The 23,536-nt window shown below is 45.3% G+C and overlaps 1 protein-coding gene across 1 annotated transcript; it reads right to left on the bottom strand.

Moving 5' to 3' along the window:
• Nucleotides 1-3,254: 3,254 nt before the first annotated feature.
• UNG (uracil DNA glycosylase) lies at nucleotides 3,255-17,774 on the bottom strand. The gene is made up of 7 exons (XM_049866593.1): nucleotides 17,558-17,774; nucleotides 16,704-16,910; nucleotides 15,258-15,353; nucleotides 11,511-11,608; nucleotides 10,748-10,836; nucleotides 8,737-8,915; nucleotides 3,255-4,322 (listed from the first exon to the last, which is right to left on the bottom strand). Exons 1-7 carry the CDS (start codon nucleotides 17,696-17,698, stop codon nucleotides 4,182-4,184), a joined length of 951 nt encoding a protein of 316 aa, XP_049722550.1. The 5' UTR covers nucleotides 17,699-17,774; the 3' UTR covers nucleotides 3,255-4,181.
• Nucleotides 17,775-23,536: the final 5,762 nt, after the last annotated feature.

Genomic DNA, 23,536 nt, shown 5'->3' with positions numbered 1-23,536 from the left:
ACCTGCTTCAGGAAGGATGAGAAACTGAATTCCAATTCCAAACATACTTCTGAAAATTTTAAAATGGCCCCAACTGAAAGAGTCTACGAGGTAGCTTTAAATTATGAAGTCCAAATCAGTTTTAGGAGGACTCTTATAAGAGAAAAAGAGGTCCATCTCCAACAGGTACATGTTCTTATCTTCCCTCAGCTTGAGCCATTAATACAAGTCAACACACAAGACCCTCCAAAGTAGCCCAGGGCCCCCTACCAATTTTTCCTTGTAAATCTCAAATATTTGAGCAAGAATGGAAAGCCACTGCCACACACATACACCCAAATGTCTGCTTCCCCACCAAACACCCTTTTTAAGACACCAGTGTCAAAGCTAGTTTTTTTTTTAATTGTGCTTTAAGTGAAAGTTCACAAATCAAGTCAGTCTCTCAATCAAAAATTTATACACACCTTGCTATATACTCCTAGTTGCTCTCCCCCTAATGAGACAGCACACTTCTTCCCTCCACTCTCTCTTTTCATGTCTATTTGGCCTGCTTCTGACCTCCTCTGCCCTCTCATCTCCTCCCCAGACAGGAGATGCCAACCTAGTCTCATGTGTCTACTTGATCCAAGAAGCTCACTCTTCACCAGTATCACTTTCTATCTCATTGTCCAGTCCAATCTCTGTCTGAAGAGTTGGCTTTGGGAGTGGTTCCTGTCTTGGGCTAACAGAAGGTCTGGGGGCCATGACCTCTGGGGTCCTTCTAGTATCAGTCAGACCATTAAGTCTGCTCTTTTTATGAGAATTTGGGGTCTGCATCCCACTGCTCTCCTGCTCCCTCAGGGGTTCCCTGTTGTGTTCCCTGTCAGAGCCATAGCTAGTTTTTTTCTGGGAGCAAACCGAAGCAAAAAGCAAATTTTATGAGAAGGAAAATGTAGTATCAGATAATGGATACTACTAACAACATGCTCAAGTCTAAACAAACAAAAACCCAAAACAAACAAAAAAACTCAACAATTCACATCTGACCTTGCCCTGTTGCACTCAAATCAAAAGCAGATAGTGACTTTCACACAATTAATTAGTTTATAACTTGGGGTGCCCAGGACATCATTTTGCACAACTGACTTCCATGTTGTTTGACTTTAGATTACAAGTGCTGAGAGGCTTCGGCAAATACTCTTTTCTTTGTTGAATTGTTTCTGTCCAGTCTCTCACTCCTGCTCACTGAGCCATGAATAGCTCAGTTCCAGGTACAGCACGAGTTTTCTCAGGGACTTGGCTTTGCAGAGCCCACTTCCTCTGCACAAAATCCTCCCTCCCCTTCCTCTTCTCGGCCTGGAAGCCACAATTCCTTCAACACCCAGCTCAGACATTCCCTCCACTGTGAGATTGCTTCTTTCCCGGACCGACTGAGTGGCTGCTTCCTTTTGCTTCACACTACACCAGCGTGAGCACACAACGTATGGGCTCTGTGATTGTTGAGGTCTGAGTGGGAGCGTCTACAACAGAGATCCACAAACTACGGCCCAGGGGCCAAATCCAGCTGGCCACCTGTTTTCCTAAGGGTCCTGAGCTAAGAATGGTTTTCACATTTGTTAAATTCTTAAAAAAAAAAAAAAAATTTTTTTTAAGAACTTTTCAAAGCAGCAGAAAAAGATATTAAATTCAAATTTCCAAGTTTATATATAAAGTTTTATTGGAACACAGCCACACTCATTTGTTTACATTTTGCGTATGGCTGCTTTCACACCAATGGCAGGGTTGAGCAGTTGCCAGGGAGACCACCTGAGTAAAAGCCTGTAAAATATTTACTATCTGACCCTTCACAGAAAATGTTTAACGACCCCTGACTTAAAAGACTAAAATTACCTTTTATTTGTTTTTGCATATGGAATGATGGAATCGTAGGAAACCCAGAAACGTGAAAAAATTATTACTATGTGGTTAAGAATTCACCCAAATAAGGAACGTTCTTTCTAAAGATTCAGTGGTAAAAACTGGATTTGTATTTTTTTGGTCGGAGACCATTTAAAGCACTCATCTGTGTAGTTTGAAGGGTTAGTACACTTCTAAGATGCAGTATATTAAAAAAGTGATTATTACCTGGTGTTTTGATAATTTCTGGTATCTCAGCATCTACTCCTTACAGCATTGCAATAGGAGAGAAGTGTCAAAATCTAACTGGTCTGGGAATTCTATCCTCTCCCTTCTCCCTTGGGTGGCGGAGTCCACTGTAATTTCTCAGGAGGTAGGAACCCAACAGTGCCAGAGGGCAGATTGAAAATGCCTCTTCCTGCTGCTTACTGATCCCAGAATGTGAGGATCATGAACTCTTCACAGATGAGGGAAGCAGCAAAGTAAGGCTTCCACACCCCTAAGAAACGTGTTTGCTAGTTTAGATGCCTGCACACTTTCTTGCCCAGATAAAAGCACACCATGGAAACGCTGGCGGTATGGTGGTTAAGGGCTACATCCGCTAACCAAAAGGTCAGCAGTTTGAGTACACCCGACGCTCCTTGGAACTCTATGGGGCAGTTCTACTCCGTCCTATAGGGTTGCTGAGTCTGAGTCGACTCCGCTTCGACAGGTTTGCTCTGTTTACCAACCCTTCTGCATACTTTTTTACTGGACACCAGGGAAGTGCAAACTCCACTCCCAGCTGCCAGAGCCAAGTGCCGGTAGGTCAATAGCCATCAGGGAGTCTTCCTGGGCCCCTAGCCTTATCACCCTAAGTTCAGATTCCTAGGCGGTGTATAGAAATACTAGTCAAGGGAGCACCAGAGAAGGAACTCTCAAACTTTTACAGGGTATGGCAGGAAGGCAGGCCATGATGGCCGTGCTAAGACCTGAAGCAATGCTTTTTTCCCAGCGGGAAGCTTGCCCTTTAGGATCTCAGTAGGCCCTGACCCCATCTGGGCTCCCCACAGCACTTGTGGAGTTGGGGTGCTACTCCTGCCTGGGGCGGAGCCCAGCTTGGAAGAGCCCTGCCGGCTGCAGTCTTGTCTGCGCCCCTTCCCAGAACCAGGCCCGGGCTTACCCAGGCGTGGTGGTGGGGTGGGCCGCTCCATCCGGGGCGGAGGGGGCGGGAGGAAGGGGGGCGGGCCTGCGGCGCGAAGGAGGCCCTTCCCGCAGACAATGGTTGTCATGGGGACGGTTCTGCAGCGCCCGGGGCGGGCGCACTTGGCCCCAAGTGCAACGGCAGCTTAAGGACATCCGTGTGTCTTGGCAATTGCCTAGGGACCCGAGGGAGCTGACAAAAGACACTGGTGCACCGAGCGAGACTGCAACAATCTTTTTATTACCAAACTCACGCGGAGTTAAGGCTTTAACCCCGTTAATAGCAAAATGGCATCTCTAACAAAATCAAGGTCGGGGGTGCAGGACTAAAAGTTGGTCTCTTAAACAAAGGATTAAAAAAATATATACACACCGGCATACGTATTTTTGGAAAAAAGGTAAAATTCCTGAGGGTTGCAGAAAAAAACACCCCAAGCTTTTTTCAGTCCATAAAAAATAGCATCTGACAGTCTGCTGCCTTAAAAAAAAAAAAAAAAAACTCGAAATTAACTCAGAAGAGAAGCATTTCCCCCCTAAAAAACTTTTCTCTTCCTCGTCCAACTTGCACCCTTGATTCCAAGAAAACACTCAAAGAATAATAAGACCCCCAGCTCACTTCTCTGAGCCTCTGCCCATTTGTTAAGCTCCTGCCTACTATCTTTCCTTAGGAATTTCCCCCCGTTATCATCAGAAAATTGGTCCCTAATTACTGGACCAGTTGAGGGCCAGATAGATTCCGTTTCCTGCAATATCAATGGAGCTGGTGTCTCTGGCAGAGATTGGGATGCCTCGCTGGGTGCAGGGGGCCTTCCTAAATAAAAATACCCACCACTATCTAACCTAAAGTCTAACCTAAAAAAAAACCTAGCTGGTAAAAATAAGTAGCAGCAGCATCAAACTACTGGCTGTACCCAAAAGGTGCATGTTTCCTCCCTTTAACCAACAAGGTAAGGGGGGCGAGTGGAGGTGAAAACTGCTGTTTGTGGGCAACCTGGCTCGCTGCTGCCTTAGGGAAGCAGCTCCCCTTAGGCAGGGCACTGAAGAATTAGTAAAGCAATTCTTTTTCAACTGGACTTCACAGCTGGCTAATTCTTCAACAGCAGCTTCGCAAAAACCACTAGCAGAGGCCACCCCCTCTGCTCAGGTCACAGGTCCTTCCAGTCGATGGGCTTCTTGCCAGACTTCCGCAGCAGCTCATTGGTTTTAGAAAAATGCCCACATCCAAAGAAGCCTCGATACACGGACAACGGGGAGGGATGGGCAGTCTGCAACACGTGGTGCCGCTTCTGCAAGAGAGTCCAGCCAACGAGAGAATGAAACGTGGCATATTCGGGACTTTTCCAAGACGCTGTGTGGATACCCTTTTGTTCTAAATTTGCCCGTTTTCCGAAGTTTATTTCCCCTTCAGCAATTATGCTAGAACATACATCCATTCATTCACTCACTCATTCATTATAGAGTAACTACCTTTGCTGGGCTCTGAGCATGCCAAAAGGGCGAGCCTCACCTCTGATTTGGCAATTATCTCTCCGTTTTTTAAATGCCCCTACCTCACAGCCCCACAATTCCACCACAGCTAAGAGAGCACTTGCTAAAGGTCACCACGATGCATGACTAACACAAAGGTCTGCATGTAAGGAGGCTCACAGCAGCACTGCTTCTACTAGCTAAGATCTTACATATGGGCTGATATGGCAAAACAAACAAAAGCAAGGCAGCGATTCCTTCTGAATAAAAATAAAGCGATAAATTCATTAAAAAAAGTTTTTTTTTTTTTTTTAAAAAAATTCACAAGAAACTATTTAGTACCTTTAAGAGGAAAGAAACAGTGGAAGGTATTTACTTTCCATTTTCTTCTCCTCTATATGGAGCCCCTGTGGCTCAGTGGTTAAGCCTACGGCTGTTAACCAAAAGGAAACCCTATTAGGCAGTTCTGCTCTGTCCTGTAGGGGTGCTAAGAGTTGGAATTGACTGAACAGCAACGGGTCTGGTGTTTAGGTTTTCTATGAAACCCTGGTGGTGTAACAGTTAAGAGCTTGGCTGCTAACCAAAAGGTTGGCAGTCCAGACCAACCAGCTGCCCCAGCAGGAGAAAAGATGTGGCAGTCTCTTCTGTAAAGATTCTGGCCTTGGAAACCCTACGGGACAGTTCTACTCTGTCCTATAGGGTCACTGTGAGTCAGAACTGATTCAATGGCATTTCCACAGTTTGAGGGGACAATGGTGGTTCAGTGGTAGAATTCTCGCCTTCCGTGCAGGAGACCTGGATTTGATCACAGCCAACTCACCTCATGCAGTGGAGCTTCCAGACTAAGACTAGCAAGAAAGGCCTGGCGATCTACGTCTGAAATATCAGCAATGAAAACCCTATGGATCACAATGGTCTGATCCACAACCTATTATGAGGATGATGCGGCTAACAACATACTGTTTGAATAATCTCACCACAAAAATAGACTTTGACTTAAACGTCAACTGCAGTTATCTGAGCAGGAGGATGACAGACCACTATTTGTTTCCTTCTTTATTCTTTTCTGCATTTAAATAAAACATCTAACAAATAAAAAGTTTATTTCAAGAAGTCCTGCCTTTGGGCATTTTTAGGGCAGTGTACACTATTATGTATGATATTGTGAGGGTGGACACATGATATTAAGCATGTGTCAGAGTGACCCTAATGTGAACTCTACGAACTATACAGTAAAACCTGCGAGAGCCACAACCTGTATAAGGCGAAAGCCTGTCAGAGAAGGAAAACACAAATATTTTCCACTAAATCGAGCAATAAAAAAGTGGTCAGACTGCACCCTGTCAAAGATGGAAACCTTGCCAGATGGCTCTCACAAGTTTCAAGGTAATAATGTGTCAATATGGGGTCATCACAGGGATTGGACTGGACTATAAGATAGATAATGATACTGGTGAGGAGTGAGCTCCTTGGCTCAAGTAGATACATGAGACTATGTGCGCAGCTCCTGCCTGGAGGAAAGATGAGAGGGCAGAGGGCACACGAGCTGGCTGAATGGACACAGTGAACACAGGGTGGAAAGGAACATGCCGTCTCATTAGGGGTAGAGCAGCTAGGAGTATATTGCAAGGTGGGTATAACTTTTTGTATAAGAGACTGACTTGATAGTGAGGCAGTCCAGAGTGGTTGAAAGCACAGAGCCTGAAGCCAGATGCCTGGGCTCAAGTCCCAGCTCTGCCGCTTAGTAGTTGTATAAACATGGAGTGGCCCTCAACCTCTCTAAGCTGTGCTTTATTTTTCACCTGTAAATCAGGAATACCAATAGCACCTAGCTTATAAAATACCATGAAGGATCGAATTAATGATAATGCATACAGAGTACGAGAAGTAATACCCGTGTGGGTCTGACAAGTGGAAGAAGCCCCAGTAAATGTCGGCTGCGCTACGCTTTAAAGGCTGAGTTAGCTCTGGGGACTGCAAAGACCTCACGCTGTGGGCAGAGAAAGCAGGACAAGCAAAGTGGGGCGCAGTCAAGGAAGTGGTGGAGTTGCAGCGAGAGGCAGGTGTGGGCCAACACCAAGACACCGTCTTGTCAGCCAAACCCATCACTGCTTCCAAAGCCATAGCGGGGGAATGACATGATCAGATTTGCATTTCAGGCTGTAAGACGGGTGCCACTGAGTCAATTTTCAACTCATGGTGATCCCATGAGCCAGAGAACTGCCCCATAGGGTTTTCTAGGCTATAATCTTTAAGGGTATAGACTGCCAGGTCTTTCTCCCGCTGAGTGCCGGGTGGGTTTGCACTGTCAACCTTTCAGTTAGCAGCCGAGCGCTTAACCATCTGTACCACCAGGGCTCCTTGAGAAGGGACTAAAATGGGGAAAATGAGAAGTAGGGAAACCAAGAGCAGGCTGCAGCTGAACAATCCAGGTCAGGTAAGACGAGCCTGAAGCAAGGCATGTTCAAGTGGAGAGGTGGGACAGATGTGAGACAGACAGAAGGAAGAACACAGACACTGATGGCTGATTAAATATGAGGAAGGGAAAGAGAGAAATCAAAAACGACATCAGATTCCTGGCCTAGACCGACTGGGCAGATAGTGGTACTTTTTAATCAGTGGGGAGAACACAGGAGCAAGTTTAGTGAAAAATGGATGAGGAAAGGAGAATTTAGCTTGGAACATGTTGAACTTGATGTGCCTATGGGGTCACTTATAAAAATGCAAATGCAGCCAGCTATACAGATTTAGTAGTTAGGAGACTCGGTTAGTACGGAGTAATGGATTCCTTTTGCGTGGCCTTCCTTGCCATGGTCTTGTAACTCTCACCAAATGATTAGGTGACACTATGTAAATAAGGCGCTTATGGCCCACCAAGGGGATTGGACAGCTTGCTAATAATGCAAATAAGGTGCATGGCACCCTTATGGGGTGGAATCATGCAAATAACATGTATGGAAGCCTAATGAGGGAATTGGTCAGTTTTGCCATCCTGCTAGGCTTAACAGTGTATTCTTTGGACCCCCGGTCCCTGCACTGACAACCTCCTAGACCCAGGAGCTAGAGCAAGCTGGAACACCTGAGACAGAGCAAGGTGGTTACAGTGGGTGTGCCGACCCACGGCACAAGAGAGCTGAGCCGCTTCAGGCCAAGTCTTACCGGCAGAGTGGGATGCTGCTGGGTACTTATTGGTAGAGCTTTGTAACAATTGCCCAAGCAGGTGAGAGGCCGGGCTAAGGGTTCAAGGAGCTAAGGGCCAGAGAGACTATCCTGATCGAAGAACTGTATCCTAAGTCATTCCTGATCCTAAATTGTAGCTTGTCCCTTCCCTAATAAGCCCCATAATTGTGAGTTTGGTCTGTGAGTTCTGTGTGGCCACTGCAATGAATTATCGAACCCAGCAGAGAAGCAGAGAGTGCTGTGGGAGGGACAGCTGGTGTCAGAATTGGTAAAAAGGGGAGGGTGAAGGTGTGTCAGACCTCCAGCTCACAGCAGCCAGCCTTGGGCTAGTGACGCTGATAATGACTCTCTTCCCCTTCCCACAATGCCCCCTGAAGGTCCGATGCCCTCACACCACCAGTTTTACAGCTGGAGATACACAACTTGGTTTCCACGATCAAGCTGCTTTAATGACTGCTTCCTTTTAGACCAAACCAAGTTTAATAATAAAGGCTATAAATATACTGAATAAAAACTATGCTGAGGTAATAGATCTACTGATTGCAAACCTCCCTAAAGCACAAAGACTGGAAATTACTCTCACGTACACTTCTTACTTACCCAGACAATCAGATCTTAACAGTTGGTTCATTCATGCAACACTTTATTTCTATTATTCCTTCAGAAAAGTGAAAGCCTGAAAAGATTCTGTTCATGCGCACAAAACCTTTGGAGACTCTACCACCGGCTTAGAATCCTGTATACTCCCTTGTTCAAAGGCTTCACACAACACACTCCCACAGGCCTACCCAGGCGAACAGACAAACCACTCAGCATGGTGCTTAAGAACCTAGAATCTGAAGCTCTGCAAGGCTGGGCTCTGATCTCAGCTCCACCATTTACTGCAACTTTGGGCAAACGACTTCACCTCTCTGAGCCCCAAAACTTTGACAATCTTCAGGGAAACTAAGACTCACTTAGTTTATGACATGGATTTTCCAGGACTGCTTGGCAATGATTCCTAGAACTTTCTAAACTGCTTTGAAGTGATTAAAAAAAAAAAAAAATCCATACCCTATCGATGGCACTGCCCTTCTTCTGAGCATAAGAGCCCCAGAGTAAGAAGACAAGGCCATGTGAGTTCTGATTTAGCCAGGACACAACTGCATCGGTAAATTGCTCCCAGCCTCTTTCCTTGTGAGAGTTAGCTTGATGTGCTCGAACAGTGAGGACAGCATTGAGCAGGAGAACACCTAGGAACACACATGGAAGAAATCAGTTAAAAGTAGGCTACAACAAGTCAGCTCCAACTCCCAGCTTGGGTGTTATACACACTATGAAATCATCCACATAAGTCTGAAATTAGGTCATGAAGAAAGCATCACAACATGAACCGTGGTCAAACATGAACTGCAGTCATCTCTGGGTGATGAGATTAGAGAGCATTTTATTTTCATCTCTGCCTTTTTGACGTCTTCCAAGTGAACGTTCATTATTGTTGTCATCAGGAAGGATGGCTTTTAAAAATATCCTAAATGATATTAAATAACCCTGGGAGATACAGTGGGACTTGTGAAAGCCAGAACTCAATAGGACTGCCTTGTTTTTCCAGGTCTTGTAAGTTTTCCACCTTTAACAGGGTACAGTCTTACCACTTTGTATCATTTGTTTTAATGGAAAATATTTTAGTTTTCCTTCTCTGACAGGCTTCCGCCTTACACAGGTACTGGCTTTTACAGGTTTTACTATATAACAAGTCAGCCAAAAATTTCATTGAAAACGAAAATCAAACAGCAAGAAACAACCAAAGATACTAGACACATTGAGATGAGAAGAATCCCCAAGACTACACTCTTTAAACCGTGAAGTGGAACTATCCCACGAAGTCACCTTTTAACTGAATAGCATGTTAGCTCAAAAAGTAAAGACTGTCACCCATGAGTACTACCCCCTTTTAAAAAATATGAGACCAAATTGACAGGTTACGCTACAGCACAGATGGGGTGGAAAGTGAAAAACTAGAATGGAAATAATGAGAATGTTGACGCAATGTGAAGAACGTAACCAACGCCACTGAATATTAGGTGTGGAAATTATTGAATGATAACACATTTTGCTGTATATATTTTCACCAAAAATACAGTAAAACACTAAAAAAAAAAAAAAAGAAAAACAATCAAAGACTAACAGTCTTTCCTTATTCTGATTGTATAAGGACGGTTGATTATTGTAAAAACATAAAAAGTAGAAAAGTCCCGTAGGTAGGCATTAAACACACACACACAACGCATGTGTCAAAATGAGAAGAGTGAGGCCAATTTCTAAGTGGTCAAAGCGAAGAATCTTTGAGCAGATAAATTTTAAAAATTAATATTATTATTATATTACAAAGTTATATTAATAATATAATAATAACCCACTTCCGTCGAGTCGATTCGGACTCATAGCGACCCTATAGGACAGGGCAGAACTGCCCCATAGAGTTTCCAAGGAGCACCTGGCGGATTCAAACTGCCGACCTCTTGGTTTGCAGCCATAGCACTTAACCACTACACCACCAGGGTTTCCAGTATAATAATATATATGATATAATAAGGAACACATCTTTCTTTTTCAGAGTATGATTACAACATGAAAGAAAACATTGGCTACAGGATAAACTAAAATAATACATTCTTTTTTACTTATATAAATTAACCATTTTATAAAAGAGCTCTAGATTTTTACAGCCGCCTTTTAAAGTACAAACAATCAGGATGGAAAGGAGAAGGCTGTTGAAATTAATCCAAATATATCTTGTAATTTTGGGGTCTGATGTGTTCAAACTGTGGTATTGGCAAAAAATGTTGACTATACCGTGGACTGCCAGAAGAACAAACAAATCAGTCTTAGAAGAAATAAAACCAGAATGTTCTTTAGAAGTAAGGATGGCAAGACTTCAATTCCTTACTTTTGACACGTCATCAGGCAAGATCAATCGCTAGAAAAGGACATCATGGTTGGTAAAGAGTCAGCAAAAACAAGGAAAACCCTTATTGAGATGGGTTGATGTAACAGCTCCAACGATGAACATAAACAAGGTTACCTTGTTTGGCCCACCCAGACAGATCTCCATGACCCGGATGAACAAAACCATCTATGTCTGTAGACAGTTCTTTATAAATGTTTTCCAAACTGAAAGAAAAGCAAAAAAAAAAGAGAATCTTAACCATAATTCTGAAAGTTCAGCAACCACCCACATACCTGAGAGGTTAAAATCTGTAAGTCTGCTCTCGATTAGGAAATATTTAAACAGTCCCCATTTCATCCTTTCCTCCTTCAGCCATGACCGAGCAGGGAAGAAAAACAATGGAATGCTGCGGGTACCGGCCAAAAGCAAAATCTTATTCTTTACTTTGGTCTGTGTGTAGATTTAAGATCTGGCACTTTGGAAGACCTAAGTAGATTAGCCCAGCAGCCATAATTCTTTCACAAATGATGTTCACAGTTTTTATATTTCTATAGTATATACATTGTATACAAAATCCTCCAAAGCAGTGGTTCTTAACTGGAGCGATTTTGGTTCCAGGGGACACTGGGCAGTGTCTAGAGACATTTTTGGTTATCACAACTAGGGAGGGGAGGTTGCTACCGGCATCTTGTGGCAAGGATGCTGCTAAACATCTTACAATGCACAGGGCAGCCCCCACAATAAAGAAGGATCCAGGCTAGAGGACCTACAGTGTGAAGTTGAGAAACCCTGCTCCTAAGGCCAGCGAATGCCCTCAAATAGTCGCACCTGTGATTCAAAAAGTACACATCTGAAAGTAGTCAAGATTGGCCCTCAGCCATCTATAGAGCAGTTGTACCTGGGTGGAGGCGGCACAGGTCTTTGAACACTAAAGCAGAGCCCATGAGCTTGATTAGGTCCGTGATATGGGTCCTGTCCCAGGATGACAACTTTCACCTGTGAATACCAGTTGGCAAGACGTTAAACAATACCACAGTGCAGGCAGTCTAGATAAACACCTTGCTGACTGATAACCTTTAAAAGGAATGTCACAGTGAGAAGGCAAACCTTCCTGACCCAACTGAGAACTCCAAGGGAGTAACTTCCTTGGCACCATTACTTCCTATGGCCAAATTATCTTGCCCTTGATATCACCCCAAGTCCTTCCCTGACACAGGTTTTTCAAACAAGCTGGCTTTGTTTTCATGCTCATCTTCCAAGTCACCAAAGTAAATACACCATCGTAACAAGTGCAGCCACCCAGAAGCACATACGTTAGTTATCTCTCGGTCAGCCCTATCCCATCCCAATTTACCCATTTGAAATTACCTGTGTATCGGGGGTTACTGCACTCATTACCCTATGCTTGGTATTTTTTACATCACTCATTTTGGGCATCTTTCAAGACCACAGACAGTTTAATCAGTAATGGGCAGTCATCTTGTTTCCCAAATTATTTCCATTACACAAAATATTGCTTATTTCTATGGACTAGATTCCGAATAGTGGAGTTGCCGATCAAAGGAGAAGTTTATTTCAAATTTTCATAGGTTATCACCAAATCACTTTTTAATGAGTTTAAGCAATTTGAATTCCCCACCAGTGACATGAGGGTGCCTGCTCCCCTACAATCGCTAACGGACGAAACCTCAAGAGATTGAGGCCAGGTCCAAAGGACCAAGGGAAGAAGCGGCTGATGCACCGAATGGGAATGAGGTCACTGTCACGGGAGGTGTTGCAATAGAAGGTTAACCCTTTTGTCCAGTGCCCACCCACCTCTTCATTCTACTGCTTCTGCCCATGGGGCCCTGTTTAGACTCTTCCTTCACAACTGACATACTTTTCTTCTTTTGAAAACCCAGATTCAGATGTTCCGTGTCCAGGACGCTGCCACAAGCCTCTCTCTGTGCCTCCCCTAAGGGTTCACTGTCCCTGGTGTTTTCTCCATAGGGAAGCAACCTGTCCCAGGACGGATGGTTCTCTGTTCAAGGATCTGGTCCTGGATGAGTGAACTTCCTTGTGTGAGCTACTTAACCACCCCCCAAGCTAAAGCCTCAACGTGCTTTTCTATAAAGGAGCCCCGCTGACCCCTCCGATGCTCAGACTCTCACAGGCTTGACGCTTTCGTATTGACCGTTGGTATTCAGAACAGAACGTAATGTTCAAACATTAGAGCAAAGTCATTTCAAAATAAGGAGCTACGGAGTTCCTGCTTTAAAAAGTAAACTGTGGAGTTTGCTAAGTATTAGGTGTGGCTACCTTACCAAGATGGCGGATTCACCTCTCTCTCTTCCATTTGGTTTAGCAGACATGTAGGAAATCACAGGACTCCTCCCCCCATCTTACAAATGGGGGAGGGAAAAGGATAACAACAAAACCCCAAATCCTCCAGTGTGAGTATATTGTGGGGGTTAAAGGAAAGACAGATGACAAAGGTCATAGGCAACAGGCTACAAGGAGATGCCGGAGATGGATCTAGTAAGTTGGTTTTCAAGACAGAAGTGAGGAGGTTCATGCCACACAGCCTGCTCTGAGATGGAGGTAAGACATGATCAGCCCTTTCATAGTTTATACAGCCAGTCCCCAGGTTACAAAGGAGATTGGTTCCTAAGTCTGTCTTCAGGTTGCATTTGTAAGTTAAGTCAGAAACGGCACACACGGTTCTTATTTAACGTCAGTCAAGTGTCTGAAGACCTGGCAGTGCAGTGGTTAAGAGCTCAGGCTGCTAACTGAAAGGTCAGCAGTTCAAATCCCACAGGCACTCCTTGGAAACCCTATAGGCAGTCCTACTCTGTCCTATAGGGTTGTTAGGAGTCAGAATCGACTTGACTGCTATGGGTTTTGGTTTAATCAAATATTAGTATACAGTATATATTTTACCTTTCTATGCATATAAAACACTGAAGAAACACTTCCAAACCACACAACGTTTTCATGTCCATCACAAAGTAGCACTTGCGTTCATTACGAACCATTGTATTTAAGTCAATTTTTAAATATGATAGGCGGTACGGCAGTCCGTTCCTAAGTACATGAGTTGTCCCATTCTCCCTTTCGCGATGGGGGCTGCCTGTACGGTGCAAAACCACAGACAAGCTCTTGAACAGGAGACTGATGTGACTGGAGCCGCCAATCAGCAGCAGTGGTGGAGGAAGAACTAAAGCCAAGGATTTGTTACCAGAACATGGAAACTGTCCGGGGCAGAACTCAAACGCTTTCAAGTGCCAACAGCAAAGAGTGGTCAGATAGAAAGAATAACATATTGAGCTACACGTCAAGGTGGGGTCGACTGTACCAGACACTAAGACAGCAGTCCTGAATTCCGATTTGCGGTAACCCCACGCGCACGGAGGAGAACTGCATTCCATAGGGTTTTCAAGGCTGTGGCCTTTGCAGATCACCAGGCCTGTCTTCCGAGGCGCCTCTAGGTGGGTTCAAACCACTGACCTTTTGGTTCGTAGTTCAGTGCTGTCTTAGTTATCTAGTGCTGCTGTGAGAAAAACACCACAAATGGGTGGCTTTCACAAACAGAAATTGATTTTCTCATAGTTTAGGAGGGTAGAAATCCGAATTCAGGGTGCCGGCTCCAGGGGAAGGCTTTCTCTCCCCGTCATCCCTAGAGGAAGGGCCTTGTCTCTTCTGAGCTTCTCCTCCTGGGCAATCTTCACGTGGCTAGGCATCTCTCTTCCCCATCTTGCAGGTTTGTTAATCTCTTTTGTATTTTAAGAGATTGACTCAAGATACACCCAGCACTAAACCTGCCTCATTAACATAACAAAGACAACCCATTCCCAAATGGGATTAGAACCACTGGTATAGAGGTTAGGATTTACAACACATATTTTTGGGGGACACAGTTCAATCCGTAACAGGTGCCTAACCATTTGGGCCAGCCAGTGATTCCCCGGCAGTCTGCGACTTATTGAAGAGTTTGAATATTAGCCCTGGTTCTGTCAACTAGGGCGGGGAGTCCTATTACTAGCTTCATGCCTCAATTTCATCACTCATACCACAATAATACCTAAGAGTGGCATGGGGTTGGTTTCAGGGTCAAATACGAAAAACCAACCAAACCCACTGCCGTCGAGTTGATTCCGACTATAGCGACCCTATAGGACAGAGTAGAACTGTCCCATGGAGTTTCCAAGGAGCGCCTGCTGGATTTGAACTGCCGACCTCTTGGTTAGCAGCCATTAGCACTTAACCACTATGCCACCAGCATTTCCTCGGGGTCAAATAAGATACAGAAATGATGCTTAAACGACATATTCCTAAAAAATGAGAACTCCAAAGTGAAAATGTTCAACCAAGTTTGGTATATAGCGAATAAAGGTTTCATAAATAGCTCCTTTAAAAAGAGAAAAATGAGAGCTACAGGCACATGGTCTATGCACGCATTTTTCTTTTCCTTTCTTTCTGCTATGTAGTAGCACATGGTAAAAGTTAAAGAGTAAACAGCAGCTAAAATATAGTCTGTCAAAGTTCACAGTTTCAATGTTTTATCTATTAATGAATTGCGGACAGCGGCTTATCTGCAGCGTCCCTAATTGAGCAATACTATTTGATTCCCTCGTCTTTTATGAAGTAATCACCTTCTGGTACTTACATCTCTTATGTCACACATCTGGGTCCATGTGAAGACCTGGTGTGGGGGTGGGTAAACGGTGTGATGCTTTCTTTCTTCTGCCACAAACCCCATTAGCTGATATAAAGATAAATGAGATTTAAAATCACATTCTCACTGGAAGCCATAAGCAAGCCTCTAAATAAAGCAAATCAGTTGAATTACCTAGCTCTTTGTCAAGTTCTATACGCAAACCCTCTTAAAACACAACAGTACCTCCCACCCACCAAGGTTGCTCAATCACTTCAATTTCCTCCTTCTTTCTTTTTTGGGGGGCCTGGTGGCACAGTGGTTCAAGAGCTCAGCTGCTAGCCAAAAGGTCTGCAGTTCGAATCCACCAGCCACTCCTTGGAAGCCCTATGGGGCAGTTCTACTCTGTCCTACAGGGTCACTATGAGTCAGAACCAACTTTTTTTTTTCTTGGGCTGGATCAAGCTATATTTCCCCGGCTGCCTTAATTTCCTCTTAATGCCTTTTATTTTTTTAAAGGCCATGCCAGGTTTCATTCAGTCTGGTTGGTAGTTTTACTATGCCAATTTTTTTCTGATTAACTCCGTGGATTAAATGAAGGCATAATACCATTCTATGGTTGTGAGCCCTGGTGGCCCAGTGGTTAAGAACTTGGCTATTAAGCAAAAGGTTGACAGTTCAAATAAACCAGCCTATCAACCCTATGGGGCAGTTCTACTCCGTCCTATAGGGTTGCTATGAGTTGGAATTGACTTGATGGCAACGGTTTGGTTTTTGTTTTGGTATGATATCCTTCTTTTGGTGTTGTTAGTTGCCCGTGGTGTCTACTCAGATTCGTGGTGACCCCATGTATGCAGAATAGAACTGTGTTCCATAGGGTTTTCAAGGCTGTAATCCTTCAGAAGCAGATCACCAGGCCTGTCTTCCCAGCTGCCAAGGTAGGTTCCAAGTACCAACTTTTCCATTAGTAGTACAGCACTTAACAATAACCACTCAAGCTATCCAGGGACTCCTGATATCATCCTGCTGATGCTACTGTGTGTGATGGAATCAATGTGGATTCACACTGACTCTACAAGACAGAGCAGAACTGCCCCATACGTTTTCCCAGGCTGTAATTTTTACGGAAGCAGACTGCCACATCTTTCTTCCACGGAGCCTCTGGGTGAGTTCAAACCGACAACCTCTGGTAAGCTGTCCAGTGCTTAACAATTGTCACCAGGGCTCCTTTCACATCAACACAGCCTTTAAAACCTGTAGCTAATAAGCATGCGAGGACCCCAAATACCATGGCTTCATTTTACTCCATGAGTGCAAAAATGACATTTACGGAGGGAAAATAGGAGAGACTATGAAGGCGATATCCTAACACTTGAGGACTTGACCTGCTATCTCAATAACACAAAGAGTCAGCGGTCTCCACTGTTAACGTTATGAAAGGTACCGCTCTACACTTACCTTTATAAAATACGGTTTCCCGAACTCCTGGCTGAGCTGCTGCTTCCAGCTCTCCCCAAAGCCCACGGGCACGTTGCGGGCTGCGAGTCTGAGCAGGGCGATGGCCTTGTTCTTCTGAATCCGGATCAGCTGCTCGGGGCTCAGCGGCGAAGAGGGCGGCGTGCTCGGCTCGTCCTGCCCGGTCCGGGCCTTCTTGGCGGCGCTGGCCTGCAAGTGGAGCCCGCAGAGGCGGGCCGTGAGCTGCAGCGGCCCTCTCCCGGCCGCTCCCCATTTCCAGCCCCATCCCAAGGGCCATCTGCAGAAGATGCCCATTTGGGAGGATTTCGGTTCTGCGACCCCAGGGCTGAGCCCAGTCCCGGGCCAGTAGGCCGCTGCCGGAAATTTCGTGAGCCTGAGACCAAAACCGGAGGGTGGGGGAGGCAGGTGGGCTGAGGAAGCCCCGCGGGGTCTTGAGGGATTGGCGGGAAAGGAACAAGGCGCCGAAGCTCCCGCCCCGCCTCGGGGGCCAGCCACTTGCGTCCCCACGCTGCCTTTTCGCGGCAAAATCCCTCCCCTGGGGTCCCGCCCCCTCCCTCACGCGATTAGACGGCAAGACCAGAAGGGCGGGCCCGCGGCGCGCTGATTGGCGCTCTGGACCCCGAGGCTCGTCCCCATTGGCTGCTCCCTTAGCATGGCCGCCGGTGAGAGCCCGTGGCGGCTGTTTTGAACACGTTGAGGCTGTTTTCAACACGGGGCTCCCAGTTTGTAGAGTCAGTCGCTCGTTCCTGCATCCCCTCGGTCTCCCGGGGCCCCCGCCAGCAGCCCCGGCCCAGCCCCAGACCCCGACCCCACAACCCGTCCCCGCCGCGTCTTACCACCACATCCCCGTTCTTCTCAGGTATCGCCGCCGTCGCCCCCACTCCAGTCCCCGCGTCGGCCGGCTCGGGGCTCCGGGTACATCGCTTCCCGGCGGGGCTCGGGGAGAAGAAGGCGTAGAGCGTCTTCTGGCCGATCATCCTGGAGCCTAGGAGCGAACGACCGCGCGCCGTCCGGGAAACCCGCGAAATCCTTGTTGGCGGCGGCGATCAACAATTGGCGCCAAGCGACCCGCGCATGCTCTGACCAGGGGGCTCTGCTGGGGACGGGGGGCGGTGAACGCCCAGTGCGCGTGTGCGGGAGGGGCTTCTGGGTGATGGGTGGGGTTTGGAAGGGTCCTTGGGGGCCTGGGTGAGGGGTGGGTAGTCTTCATTCATTCCCTCCTTCATTATAACCCTGCCTTTTGGGCAAGTCCCCCTGTCTCTCAGCTGTAAAAAGAAAATTAAGAGTACCTGCCCTATGGGGTTGTAGTAGGAGTAAAATTAGCATCAAAATGTTTACTCAGCGCGTATATAAATTATCCAACTTTCACAACCTATTTTACAGGTTGGGCAAATCTGCTGCCAAAAACCTCTTTTAAAGTGTTAAAAAGCAAAGATGTCACTCTGAGGACAAAGGTGCGCCTGACCCAAGTCAGGGTATTTTCAATCCCATCATATACATGTGAAAGCTGCACAATGAATAGGGAAGACCGAAGAAGAATCGATGCCTTTGAACTATGGTGTTGGTAAAGAATACGGACTGCCAGAAGAACGAACAAATCTGTCTTGGAAGAAGTATAGCCAGAATGCTGCTTAGAAGCGAGGGTGGCGAGACTTTGTCTTGTGTACTTTGGACATGTTATCAGGAGGGACCAGTCCCTGGAGAAGGACATTATGCTTGGTAAAGTAGGGCGTCGGCGAAAAAGAGGAAGACCTCAAGGAGATGGACTGACACGGTGGCTGCAACAATGGGTCCAAATATAGCAAGAATTGTTAGGATGGTGCAGGACCCCGCAGTGTTTGGTTGTGTTGTACCTGGGGTCCCTATGAGTCAGAGCAGACTAGGTAGCACCTAACGACATCATTTTACAGATGACAAACTAAGGCTTAGAGTGGCGAAAGTGTTGCCCAAAATCACTTCGATAACCTAACTTATACAGTTGGGGGAGACTTTGGGGTCATGGAGGTTAAACCTCAAAGTATTCATCCTCCAAATGGCACTACCGACACCCCCATACACCTGGGATTCTTCTCTTTCCCTCCCACCTCACATCCAAGCTATCAATATGTCCTGTTGGTTCTGTCTCCAAAAACCAAAAAATCCAAACCCATTGCCATCGAGTAGGACTCATAGCAACCCTATAGGACAGAGTAGAACTGCCCCATGGGGTTTCCAAGGAGCGGCCGATGATCCCAACTGCCGACCTTTTGGTTAGCAACCAAGTTCTTAATCACTGTGCCACCAGAGCTCTATCTCCAAAATAAACCCTGTATTCAACCGAGGCTCTCCTCTAGCTCCAATCCCAGCTGGCCACCTCTTTCCTATAGCCACAGGACAATGCCCGGGTTAATACCCTCCTGTGTCTTCCAGATGCGCTTAGACTAAAAGGCCGGCTTCTTACACCACAACCCTCTGGCCCCCTCCACAAGGCCCTATGGGCTACGGGGCTGACGCAGTTCCAACAACCTGGATCTCCGCACATTTGCTGGACACACGAAGCTTGTCCCCCATATGGCCTTCATATACTAGCACACACTGTCCACCTGCCTGGAAAACTTCTGATCTCAGCTGAGGGTCCTTCCTCAGAGATGCCTTCCCCTCCACTATCTGAAACGATCTTGTTTCCTTCTTTCCTTGTTTATTGTCTATCTCCACCTCCAAAATGTAACCTTTATGAGGACAGGGACTTTATCCTTGTCCTTGTCGCTGTTGTGTCCCACTGCCTAGGACTGAGGGCTCCCAAGGAGAAACCAGTTGCCGCCAAGTTGACTCTAACTTGTGACAACCCCACGTGTGTTAGAGTAGGACTGTGCTCCAGAGGGTTTTCAATGGCTGATTTTTCGGAAGTAGATTGTCAGACCTTTCTTCCCAGGTGTCCCTGGATGGACTTGAACCTCCAACCTTTTTATAAAGTTAAACATACATTTACCATGGGATTCAGCAATCTCCCTCCTAGGAATTTATCCAAGTGAAACGAAAATCTACAGTCACATAAAACCCTGTACACGAATGTTTATAACAACCTTTATGCTTTGTTTTAAATGTGATTTTATTTACACCAATTCAACAGTTTCTACATGTGCCTTTTAGTGACGTTGGCTACATTCTTTGAGTTGGGGAACCATTTTCACCCTCCTTTTCTGAGCTGTTCCTCCCTCACTGACATAAATTCAGTGCCCCGTAAGGTTCCTATCTAATCTTTCTAGTTGCTGTTGTCAATCTGATCCCACATAGATAGTTCTCAAAAGAGCGTAATGCTCAAAGCAGAGATCTTTTACTAGTTAAGCTTAAGTATTATCTGGTTCAAAGAAGATTTCAAGGGATATTTTTGGTTTAAGGTTTAAAGACTATCTCAGGGCAATATTTTCAGGGATTCATCCAACCTTCACAGCTCCAGGAAGTCTGGAGTCCATGAGAATTTGAAATTCTGTTCTGCATTTTCCACCTTTTAGTCTGGATTCTTCTGTGGAATCTTTGACCAAAATGTTCAGTAATGGTAGCCAGGCACCATCTAGTTCTCCTGGTCTCAAGGCAAAGGAGGCAGTTGTTGAGGTGAAAACTAGCCACACATTCCGGACCCTCCTCCTATTCCTGACTCTCCTTTCTCTGTTGTTCCAGGTGAATACAGACCTACTGTTGTACCTTGAATGGTCCCTCACAAACTGTTAAGACCTCAGGCACTATGCAAGGAAATAGGAGGTAGAACAGAAGCACTGAACATGTTATTAGGCCAATTAACTGGGATGTCCCATGAAACCATGACCCTAAGCCTTCAAGAAACCAAATCACGTGAAGTACTTGGTTGTACGTAAGTAGCCTCAGCAGCTACTCTTTTTTTTTTTTTTTTTTGTCATGGTTGTAAATATGTCTATCACACAACTTTTGCCAATTCAGGTTTTTACGGGTGTACAGCTTATTGACAGCAATTACAGTAATCGGCTTTGCAACCCTACCATTAATCACTGTGATATTTCCATCACCATTAACCACCTCCTTTCCCCCTCCCTCCTGCCCTATAGCAACTTTATTCTTAATCATCAAAAACTGGAAGCAACTCAAACACCTCATGAACTGACAAATGGGGTAAATAAACAAAGAATACTGTTTGTTGTCAGGTGCCAGTGGAGTTGGTTCCTACTCATAGCAACCTTATGTACAACAGAAAGAAACACTGCCCGGTCCTGCACCATTCTCACAATCGTTGCTATATTTCAGTCCATTGTTGTAGCCACTGTGTCAGTTCATCTCATTGAGGGTCTTCCTCTGTTTTGAAGACTGTCTACTTTACCAAGCATGATGTCTTTCTCCAGGGACCTGTCCTTCCTGGTATCATGTCCCAAGTATGTGAGATGAAGTCTCGCCATCCTCGCTTCCAAGGGGCATTCTGGCTGTACTTCTTCCAAGACAGATTTGTTCATTCTTCTGGCAGGCCATGGTGATTTAGAAAATAATATTGCAATTACTATTCCCTGTCCTTGAGCACAGAGAATGTGACCCAGCTGAAGCCGGGCCCACAGGACTCACAAGGACACATCAACTGAGCCCTGAGATAAAGACAATAGATGGGACAATCTTAGAAATTATCTTTTAGGGAAGAAAAATGATCTTTTAAGGAACTTTTCACATAAAGTCAATCAAACAGGACACAAAAGACTTTCTACTCTTATGTATTCCTATTAACATTTAGTGAGTAGAAATTTGTTGGACCAAAGAAGACCCTCCTGACTATCGCTTCCTGAAACCTATACCAATGATTGTTAAGAAAGGCAATTCAAAAGGTAAGATCACAGTTTCTAGCCAATCTGTGAAAAGATGAAACTTTCAATGGTTCTACCCATTTTTGTGATAATATGTACGGATGATTCTGTAACCTTCCTCGGATTCGGGCAGACATTAGCTCTGGCAGCATGCTTGTCCACTTCCCATTTTTGTCTTTTTGAATATATGCCGAATTAAACTTTCTTTTTGCTTTATTAAACTTTATGATTTTTTCCCCACAACAATGCTATATCCAATATCCTTCATCAACACCATAATTCAAAGGCATCAATTTTTCTTCAGTCTTCCTTATCCATTGTCCAGCTTTCCACGCACATAAGGCAATTGAAGATACCATGGCTTGGGTCAGGCAGTGTTGTGCTGCTATTTAAAAGGTTTTCATTGGCCAATTTTTTCAGAAGTAGACTGCCAGGTCCTTCTTCTGAGTCTTAGTCTGGAAGCACTGCTGAAAGCTGTCCACCATGGGTGACCCTGCTATTATTTGAAATACCAGTGGCATAGCTCCCAGCATCACAGCAACACGCAAGCCACCACAGTACAACAAACTGACAGATGAGTAGTGGAATGGAATGCTACTGAGCAATAAAAAGGAACAAATTACTGATACAAAGTCATGATAGACGGAGAGAACATTGAGGTCAAGGATTTCATTTTACTTGGATCCACAATCAACGCTCACGGAAACAGCAGTCAAGAAATCAAACAAGGCAGTGCATTGGGCAAATCTGCTGCAAAAGACTTCTTCAAAGTGTTGAAAAGCAAAGATGTCACGTTAGAGATGAAGGTGTACCTGACTCAAGCCATGCTGTTTTCAGTTGCCTCATAGGCGTGTGAAAGCTGGAAAATGAATACCAAAAAACCAAACCCATTGTCCTTGAGTCTATTCTGACTCATAGTGACCCTGTGGGAGAGTAGAACTGCCCCATAGCGTTTCCAAGGAGCACCTGGTGGATTCGAACCACCAACCTTTTGGTTAGCAGCTGTAGCTCTTAATCACTACACCACCAGGGTTTTCTGGACAATGAATAAGGAAGAGCAAAAAGAAGAATTGAAGCTTTTGAATTATGGTGTTGGTGAAGAATATTGAGTATATCCTGGACTGCCAGAAGAACAAACAAATCTTTCTTGGAAGAAGTACAGCCAGAATTCTCCTTAGAAATAAGGATGGTGAGACTTCATTTCACGTACTTTGGACACGTTATCGGGAAGGATCAGTCTCTGGGAAAGGACATCATGCTTGGTGAAGTACAGGGTCAATGAAAAAGAGGAAGACGCTCAATGAGATGGATTCACACAGTGGCTGCAACGACGGGCTCAAGCATGACAATGATTGTGAAGATGGCGCAGGCCGGGCAGTGTTTCATTCTGTCGTACTTAGATAGGGTCGCTATGAGTCAGAATTGACTCGAGGGCACCTAACAACAACAACTGATATAAAAACATGGATAAATCTCAAAAACATTATGCTAAGTGAAAGAAACCAGACCAAAAAGGCTACATATTGTATGATTTCATTTATAAGTAATTCTGGAAAAAGCAAATGGTGGGGACAGAAAACAGATCAATGGTTGCCAGGGACAGGGGCGGGAGAGGGGAGTTTGGCAATGAAGGAGCCTGAAGGAATATTTTGGGATGATGCAATTGCTTTGGACCTTGATTGTGGTGGTGGCTACACAACTGTGTGTATCTGTCAAAGTTCTCAGAAGGTCCACAACCTCATGGAAGTTTCATCCCACTGGGGGAGATAGAATAAACAAGAATTAGGAGCAGTAACAGCACCTGCCACCCCTTTTTAACATAGAAGCTCTTCTCAGACGTCCTCTCATTTAATCCTCATGGCCCTCTCATGACATAGGTTTTATAGTCCCTGCTTTACAGGTGAGGAAATTCAGGCCCAGAGAGGTTAAGCGACCTGCTGGAGCCCACACAGCTAGAGCCAAGGAAACACAAACGGAAGCCAGGGGTCTGAGCGCAGAACTTGCGCTGCTACCTGCCAC

Source organism: Elephas maximus, chromosome 22 (genome assembly GCF_024166365.1).
Source record: "Elephas maximus indicus isolate mEleMax1 chromosome 22, mEleMax1 primary haplotype, whole genome shotgun sequence".
NCBI classification, from domain to species: Eukaryota; Metazoa; Chordata; class Mammalia; order Proboscidea; family Elephantidae; genus Elephas; species Elephas maximus.
Note: the sequence above shows the minus strand (reverse complement) of the source record. Positions and strands in the feature narration are given on the sequence as shown.